This window comes from Patiria miniata, unplaced genomic scaffold (assembly GCF_015706575.1).
Source record: "Patiria miniata isolate m_02_andy unplaced genomic scaffold, ASM1570657v1 HiC_scaffold_4, whole genome shotgun sequence".
NCBI lineage: Eukaryota > Metazoa > Echinodermata > Asteroidea > Valvatida > Asterinidae > Patiria > Patiria miniata.
The window spans coordinates 6,934,808-6,944,574 of NW_024037071.1; the positions used below are offsets into that span (position 1 = coordinate 6,934,808).

At 43.1% G+C, this 9,767-nt stretch overlaps 1 protein-coding gene across 1 annotated transcript; it reads left to right on the forward strand.

Moving 5' to 3' along the window:
• The first annotated feature begins 1,558 nt into the window (after positions 1–1,558).
• Positions 1,559–8,890, forward strand: LOC119740159 (laccase-3-like). Its single transcript, XM_038215369.1, has 9 exons — positions 1,559–1,768; positions 2,172–2,302; positions 2,606–2,722; positions 3,827–4,244; positions 4,479–4,934; positions 5,095–5,366; positions 5,497–5,638; positions 5,899–6,035; positions 8,568–8,890. Exons 1-9 carry the CDS (start codon positions 1,732–1,734, stop codon positions 8,862–8,864), a joined length of 2,007 nt encoding a protein of 668 aa, XP_038071297.1. The 5' UTR covers positions 1,559–1,731; the 3' UTR covers positions 8,865–8,890.
• The last annotated feature ends 877 nt before the right edge of the window (positions 8,891–9,767 follow it).

A 9,767-nucleotide genomic window follows, 5' to 3' on the forward strand; every position in this document is an offset into this window, starting at 1 on the left:
GAACTTGGAGGACGAAGAAGAAGGGTCTGCCGTCGCCGAAGTTTGATGTGTCAGTGCATCGTCATAAAATGAACGAGACACACATCAGTATTGATGGCCCAGGCCCAGTCAGCCTCAAAATGCTGATCATTCGAAAACTTCATTTGGACTGCATGGTCACTTCCCCCGAACGGCACAATGAGCTTATGATTGGCCAAGTCTATTGCCGAGCTGAACTGTAACATGAAAAAAATTCTCCTCTCAATGGACCGGTCGTTACGTGCAAAATGATACGGGCCTTCGAGATCCACCTGCGTTTGCTCTGCTAATAGTCGGGTGGGCATCTCGAAGGCCCGTATCATTTTACAAATAAACGAGTCGGGGTGCAGTGCACGACCATTGTAGAAATGTCTGCATGAGGAGAATTTTTCATGTTCGTATCGGGCACCAGTATTCTGGGGAAATTATAAGTCCTGTGCGTATGACAGTTCGTGCATGTGGGCATGTAGCCTTACAAAATGTAAGCATTTCCTACCAAAAGTGCAATCTCAGCTCAGATAACGCCACAGATGAAAAAAAAAAATGATTGATAGAAAGTCTGACGTTGACGGCTGTGATAGGCTGCGGCTTAACTACTACCAGTACTACTACAAGGAAATTTCAGTTTGGCCGCTGGTTTTAGGCTTTAAATTAAACATTCTTTTTCAAAATGCAATGAGACATGACCTAGAATACGGATTGATGTTTCGGGGGAAATTGAACCATCCTTTATAAGAGTGACAATCTGCTGTAACTTTGCGAGAGACTCGTTTGCCTCGCTTTGATTTTAAAGATTGCGTACACTTAGAAAAGGTCTATTTGGAAACTGTGCGTTCATTTAGCTCACCCGGGTCGACACGTGCCGTTCGATTAGCTCTGACGTCATTCTCGGGGCTCACCCGGGTCAGCCACCACAGACCCTGCTCGATAAATTGAGAATATGCTAGAGAAAGTACAAGGATTTTGCAAATAATGTGCTTTGCCCCATTTTAGAAAAAAAATCCTGGCGACGCCCATGAGTAAGAATGATGTTCATTCTAAATCGTCTGGTCTGTAGTTTTCCTTTAATGAAGAACTGCTGAAAGGGTATGTACAATATGGAGAAAATACAACATAGTATTCAGTGAAAATGTTCATACCTTCGGGTGATATAGAAATGTTACAGAGTTTTGGTATACATCATATCTGGGTTTGATTTTCCACGCTAGGCCCTATTAGTGTTGACTTTAGGCCTCGTACACATTGATGGTTGCATATCCAAACATGTAGTGTTACAGTAGAATCCTAATACTGACTCCGGATACTGACTTCGTTATAGTACTTGCATTTTGTGTGTCTATGAAATGACAATACAAAATATCGCCGCAAAATATCGACCCCAAACAATTCTGAGAAATCCAAAATCAATTGTTAAAGGTAAAAAATGGCGTTTTTGTCACTTGTATCCGGGATATTCAAGGTTAACAATTGAGACATAGTCTGTGATTTTTGTGGAAACACCGGTTCCCACGAACATTTTACAATAGAGCTTTAGTCATGCAGCGCCGCTGACTCAGCGGCTCGTCCGAAAAGCCGCCATACAGACCAGAAAGGTGTTGTCAGCAGGAACATATTTGAAAGTGCACTTGATAGTTGGAGTTCCAGTCATTGCATCATTTGGAACCTCAGGTGTACTATATATATCGCGCTGAGGGTTATTTTTCGGTTTCCAAGATGAAGGTGTTGGTCTTTGCAATTTTCTTCATAACAGGTACCGTTTATATTTACACGATAATAGCGTATGGAAATGACACTGGATTGGAGAAACAAACTATACTAACAAACACTCGCATGACGGAGTCAAATGCTTTAACAACAGCCTTTATCTTGTGCATTGTTTTGTTGTTTTTGCGATTTGTACTCGAAGCAGTTTTTTATAAATATACACTTTTATTTTCCCTGCACAATATTGACTGTTGTCTTTACCCCTGAGCAACTAAGTCCAAAGATATATTGTACAAAAAAAATCCGCAACTAAGTGAGTAAATATAGTTTACTACATGTAAAGTTAATGGAATAATTTCATCGTAAAGATGCAATGTTGAGGTATTGTCCAGTGTCAGTTTGATGACACTTATAGGCACTGATGCTTTGCGGTCTTTTTCAATCTGCAGTCCTACAAGCAGCTAGGTCACTGAGACCTGCTGACGATCATCCGTGCATCCGATCTTGTGACTTCTCAATCCCCATGACCTGCACGTACAACTGGGCGGTGAATTGGTACTACACGATGTCACATCCCCAGGTTGGTGATGAATAATGTCATTCGCTCACTCTCGGAATCGTGCTAGCCCTCTTTCGGTTTGCACATATATATTTTCACAAGCACTGTTTTGGGGTTTTTGCACACAAAATTTATGGCTGAAAAAATAGGAAGCTATGGTGTTTTTTGGTGACATTCTCTACAATGAGCCGAAAAGCAAATCTGAACATGCTTAGTTTGCACTTCAAAATGGACAAGTCCCGTGCGCTTGTGCGTGTAGTCTTTAACATATTGAGATGTGCTATGCATTAAAAGCCATTGTGTGGCGTTTTTGTTTCCTTGTAGTGTGGAGATTGCCCAAGAACTGGAAGTGATTGTAGTAACGACCAGTGTGTCGCAGCTGATGGAGTTCAACGCGCAGTTAGTCTGGTCAACCGAGTATTTCCAGCACCCAGTGTGCAGGCGAGTACTATTTAGGTCACACTGCTTTGGCAGCGGATACAGCTTTCAGTGGCGCACCCAAGGGGGGTGGCTCGGGGGGCTCAAGCCCCCCCCCCCTTCCCAAAGGTTGTCATTTTTTTTTCATTTTTTTTTTAGTTCCACGATTTGGCCTTGGTGATATGAATGTGGCCTGTTTTCGAGTAGTATAATAGGGGTGTAAGTGGCGCCACCAACGTCAAAATAGGCCGCCCCTAAAAAAAAACCTTTTTTTTTTCTGCGGCCAAAAATTTTGGCCAAATTTTTTTTTACAAAAAAATTCAACGTTTAACAAATTTGTAAAAAAAAAAAAAATGAGCCCCCCCCAAAAAAAAATTCCTGGGTGCGCCACTGACAGGTTTCATCAGTTCAAAGACGTAGTTTCACCTCATTACAGAAAAAAAAACAATCTTATTGTTGGCTTGATGCCAACTTCAATGTGTATCAGCCAATGTGCAAATACTTGTAACTCAAACTTCTTTACTAGTGGTTGGTACCTTATTACTCAAAACCAAAAGGGTTATTTTGTGGTCACGTTGATTATTCCATACAACGACTAATGTACGCTGTTGCTGACACACTGTACAATGCATAATAGTTTCAGGGAATACTCTTCTATAATAATGATAATGCTTATATAACGCTTTCCATCGTATCAACGATCTCAAAGCGCTTTACAATTAGTACCCCGTTCATCAGGCCATCGGACCACGCGGCAGCCGATATCAGCGCTCAATCGGTCCTCGACCCTCACAGGTACCCATTTATACTCCTGGGTGGAGAGAGGCAATTGTAGTTATAGGTGTCTTGCCCAAGGGCACAAAACACCATGTTCCTGGTAGTGTTCGAACCCAGTATATTGAGGTATACCCAGTATAATTATTTGAGGTATATTTTGTTATGTTACAATGCACAGGAGGTCTACGTGTATCCCCGCTGAACAAAAGCACACATCTTAAAATGGCATGCAGTACAAACGATTTGTAGATGATAAGCTGCACTCGAAAGAGAAATCTATACGATAAAGGGAATTGCGGCATAAAATGTGTCGCATAAAAAACAATAGGTATTGGTTTTGTTCACACCTAGATCTGCAGCGGTGACGAAGTGGTCATCAATGTGGCCAACAACATGCTGAACAACGAAGGGGTGACCATCCACTGGCATGGTATCTTCCAGAACGGCAGCCAGTTCATGGATGGCCTGCCCATGGTGACGCAGTGTCCCATCCCCTCACCCGGCAACTTCCAGTACAGGTTCACCCCCTACGAGCCCGGCACCCACTGGTTCCACTCCCACACCGGCCTGCAGCGATCAGACGGCATGATGGGTCCGTTCATCATCCGGGAGAGCACTCGAACCGACCCAAACGGTAACTTGTACGACGAGGACTTGGCTGCAAATGTCATCTTCATGAACGATTGGTACCACGACACAACAGTTAGCGAGTTTGCGAGGGATCAGTGGACAATTAATGGCTCGTCTATTGCATCAATTCTCATCAACGGTAAGTACTTTTTTTCACTTTCAGTACTGTATGTATTCTCAATTGAGTCAGACAAAAAAAACAATGTTTGCCATTTCCTTTAAAATTAGTTTGATTGGTTTGAAGGAATATTTAAAACCAATAACACAACATCAACAATCAAATGTGTGCCTTCTTTCTCCTGCTCAACTATTGTAAAACAATCACACACCTACAATGAATACCATTACATTGATCATCATCTTTTGATAACAGGAAAGGGGATAGCACCAGGCACCAAACTCCCCCATCCACCCCTTGAGGTCTTCAATGTTGTGAGGGGTAAAAGGTATCGTTTCCGGGTCATCAACGGAGCTAGCAGCCCCTGCAACATGCAATTCTCGGTCCAGAACCACTCCCTGCAGATGATAGCCAGCGATGGTGGGTCTTTCAAACCCCTGACTGTGGACTACTTCAGGAGCAGTGGAGGGGAACGGTTCGACTTTGTGCTGAACGCCAACCAGCCCATCGATAACTACCAGATCCAGGTCATCGGTCTGCCGTGCACTAACGCGCAGGGCGAACCAGCGAAGCAGATTGCATATCTGCATTACGAGGGCGCCAACGACCCACCAGCCATCGATGAATTGCCTGACATCACGTCGTACGGAAACTCGTCAACTTGGTGGCAGGCTTTCCCGGACAAATCTTTCGCTCAGCTCAACTCAACAGGTAAATAACCTTGTTTTCGATTCCAGTTGGATCTAACATTGGGGTTAAAATAATAATTATTATTTTGAGAAGCGCACTCAAAGTGTACCAGCGCACAAAAATACACAAAGGCCCCCTATCGATACAAATTTTTTGAGTGACAAAATACTTCGAATTTCAGACGCAGATTATAGGGCAACCGGAGGGGCGGAGGATCATCAGGAGTACATACGGGTCGGATTTGGTAGCCACACTGACCCTTCTACGAACCTTTCGAAGCTCTACCCGCAACTGAACAGCATCACGTACTACTTCCCTACATCGCCTGTGATGAGCCAGTTTGAAGATCTGCCGGGGAACATATTCTGCAACGAATCCGACTTCGCACCGGGCGAATGCGAGGGGGAGAAGTTGTGCTCTTGCGTGCACACCATCAACGTCAACCAGAACGAGGTAGGTCACCTCTCGACAAACAACATTCATTTCTAGACTGATAACCAGATATTGTCAATACATCTAACTTTTAAATACTAATTCGCTGAGGGAATGACGTTTGCTCTGTTTGCACTTCTGCCATCGATAGAGAGTTGAAGTCATCCTAGTTAATCCTGACAGCTTCAAAGTCTTGCATCCCATGCACCTCCATGGGCAACAATTCAAGGTGGTCGCAATGGGCAGGGTCAAGGGAGCGTCCATCAAATTGGTCAGGGAGCTCCTTGCAAATGGTAAGTCGAATGAGGTTTCTTCTCCGAGTGTCAAAGTTTTCTTCTCCGAGACTACAAAGCGCGTTTTTGACGTACGTAGAAAGGACTTCTTTTCATTTTAAAATTCCGTCAAAGACGTAGGATTTGTGTACGATGGCAACAACTTATTACCCTCTTATTACGACACTTTAAAGCAGTAATGTTCTGAGAGGTCCACACAGTAACACATTCATTCTTTTAAGAACAATTCTTCGTGTTATACCGATTGTTCTCCATCACAGGCTCAATCGTTCGCAATAACAATGGCCCAAGGAAAGATGTCATCATAGTGCCCAATGAGGGTTACACCATCTTCCAGTTCCAGGGCTGGAATCCAGGCTGGTGGATCTTCCACTGTCACATCGAGTTCCACCTCGAGGTATTTGCAAATAAACGTAAACCTGTGTGGTATTGTGCATGTAGGCAGGATTGTGATAACCGGCTCACAAGTGACTATAGTCTGGTTCCCTAGACCTGACAATTATTCCCGACGCTCAAATTGTAGGTCAGGCAGCCTCCGTGGCTAAAAATAAACATGACGACATTGACGGCCCTCTTTCAAAGCTCGACTTCGTTTCCGATTTCGCTTTATCACTTATAGCTTTAAATGTACTGATCAAATTTGTAAATAAATCACTTGCTTCGCTATATCATACAGTTATGATAATACAGTTTGATATTTCTATAAGATAACATTGACTAATGTTGATCTGGAATCTTCAAAATTAGGCACCCAAATAGCACTGTTAGCAGGCGGAGCCGAATGAAGACCGAGTTTTGGAAAATCTCGGTAACGGTCGTCAAATTCAAAATAGTACATGACGCAGCAAAAAGTTCCCCCATACGATCCGAGTATACTTGATGTACAAAATCGTCGTTGAATTTCAAGTTTTCTTAATGAAAGCAATGAATAGTATTTATCAACTCATTTTAACAAGTTTTTAATAAGCAATTAGCAGTTAATTAAACCTATATTATACTCGGAAATTTTCGGGCGCTATCCGATTGTCGACGAAATGAACTTGGCAAACTTCGGACATTTTCGGAAAAAGGAGGAATTCCTCCCGTTTTAGTCACGAGACGTAAATGGTAATACAATGTATTACCGGAGGTAGTACCTGACCTAAGATTCATCAGGAATAGTCAGAATCTTTTGGTCTGGGAACCAGACTAACAAGTGACGAGTATATATTTAGACCCGATGCAAGCTTGAATCAAGTCTACATCTGTAGAATACGGTGTGCAAACCATTGATCTCCATATATGGAGATCAATGGTGCAAACTCATTGATAGGATATCCTGCACACAGGGCACAGACGCGGTTCTAGCAGCATTTTAATTAAGAGCCCCCCCCCCCCCTTGTGAGTGTGAGGAGATTTCCGTTGTTGCTTTTGGATTTGAAGACAGTTAGATTTGAGGAGTCCCTAATAATGTACCGGTAGAGTGTTCCATTGGGCTACAGTTCTTCTCAAGGAGGATCATTAATTTTGTAGCGATCCTTATTTGTTTGAGGACGAGAGAATGACAGGCCTGAGTGTTGTCTATAGTGTAATCGTCTTTGGTTGGTATTGACGGAGAACTTGCAATGTTGACATTGATGGAGACAAGCGGATGGTGTGCTTTGAACAAGAGCAGTGGCGTAAATCTGTGCCGGGGACTGGGGGGGGGGGGATGGAGGATGACTAAAATTACAAAATTTCCCAGCCGTGGAAAATTCGAAAAGGGGGGGGGGCCTTGGCTTGCTGGACACCACATTACACTACGGGCGCTGTACATGATACAGATGTGCATCTTAATTACGCCCCTTAACCTTACACCAGAACGGCGCATTTAAAGCTTTGGTACTTATATTCCCTTTTTCAGTACTATTAATACACTTTGCTTGTTAAGAAGTTCGAAAATAACCTCAAAATCCGCCTTTTGGGGGGTTTCTCAACACGAAAAGTTGGGGGGGGGGAGGTGATGCAGTGGCCCATCCCCCCGGTCAAAAAGTGGGGTGGATATATACCCCCCCCCCCCACCCCCGGATTTACGCCCCTGAACAAGAGGATCAGTCTGGCGCCGAGCCTTCTCTCTTCGAGTCGTTTCCATGTAAGGTCTGGAACCATTGAAGAAATACTGAAATCTCTCGTCACAAATCTAAGCAGCCTGGTTTTGAACAGCTTCCAAAGCGTCAATGTTTAAAGTGTGGTGATGAAGATCTCAGATGGTTGAACACTATACTGTAGGCCGAACTGTGGTCTGACGAAAGTCTTGTATGTCATAGCTTTAACTACTTGGTTGCAATGATAAACATTACGTCTTATAAGACCTAGGGTTTTGTTGGCTTTGGTGACAGCTTTGACAATGTGGTTGCTCCAGTTATAAGCTTATTTAAAGTGACCTCAAGGTATAGGTATGATTATCCACAGTTTGAAGCTGAGAATCTCACATTTTGTATGTAGTCATGAGTGCATTTAATACTGACACATTGTCGTAAAAAAAATAGTCCTCTAATCATTCTACACATGCACATCAAGAGTTGACTATTAAGAAGAACAATCTGCCGAAGAGCACTCTGCCGTATGGGAAATGTGTTTAAAAGTTCTTAAGTTAAGTAGGCCTCAGTCAGTGTAAGATCCCGTAGAGTGCCACAATGTTTAACAGTGTTTTCTAAATGCTCCAATGTATGTAATAAATCATAATTTTCCTGTTAGTTCATGAAAAGTTGAACACCGCAATATTCGTTCCCATTGCTCCATTAACCTCAGATACGTGTATGTTTCCCTGTTGTTTAACAAAAGGATAGCAGAGCAGGCCTGAAATTACATGTAGACACAAAAAAGGTGCCGTTCAAATCAACAAGCCAATCGATCCTTTGGCAAAAGTCAGTCACGGATAGTTGTCTGATCTTTGTTTTGTTGTTTTCAGGAGGGCATGGCGTTGCTTTTCAATGTCCGCGGGGATGTTCCTCCCGTACCGGACGCTTTCCCAACCTGCGGCGTTTGGCCGCCGAGGTCGCGGCAGGGTGAAGGCACCGGTGGACCTCCTCCTTGCCAAGAGCCGCTCGCTGGCGCCTCTCCCTTGGTCCATCTAGCCTGGATCATCCCGCTCACGTTTGTGATTGCCTTGGTCATCGGCGTGGTTATCGGCAGGTGTATGGTGGGCAAAGGCGACGGTGCCACCCCGGCACCACACACCGACCCCAAGACAGAAACCAGCATGTAGACCTTGATTCATTTTCCAGAGTGGTTTATCATGGCTTTCGATTTAAATTTAAAAGATATGACATGTATACTCAGTTTCGTTTGGAGTTTAAAAATCTTAATATCCAATATCTGTAACCTGGATTTGTCTAATTAATCATTTTGTTATGATGTATATTGAACTCTTTTTCGGTGTATTGGCTCCTCGACCATGAAATCATCATGGGTATACTTTAAACACCAGAATCAAGCGAGCCCCTGTAGTCTCAGTGATCAAGATACGGACACAAGCAATTTCGGCTGCTTGCTAACCATTTTGAAATTCAAGCAAATAAACCAATGTCTCTGACCCGAAACATGGGTAAAGATACCAAACCAAGTTTCTATGAGTCTCCCTAGACCGAGAAATGGGCACAGTGCATCCCAACAATTGTTACTTTAGCTAGCTGGTCACATGTTGAATATCAGATCAGATGGGATTCTTGAACACTAATTAAAACCACGCGTGGGGTTCAGGGGTGGTGCACGGGGCCGGGGTAGGGGGCCGATATCGTTGTTGTACATAAACTTTGTGACAATATTCTGTTTCTCATTTTTAAATATCTGCAATTGCGCTCTTAGATGATGTAGCCTTTCCAAGTAAAAGCTCCTGAAGCAATAGGCGTTAGAAATAGCCTGCATCATTACTGAGTAGCGTGCTAAATTTTGGTAATTTCGCATGACAACATTTTGCTTTCAAATGAATAGGCCTAATTGTAATTGAAATGTTTTGTATTTTTTAATAAAAGAAGAAAAACAAGTAAGCGTTTTGTTCTTCTGTAATGTTGTTTACATGTTTTAGTATTAAGGCCGCGGGTACACAAAATACAACATGATATTGCATTTTAAAAGCAGAAGATATACTCTCAAGTAAACTTATTTCGTG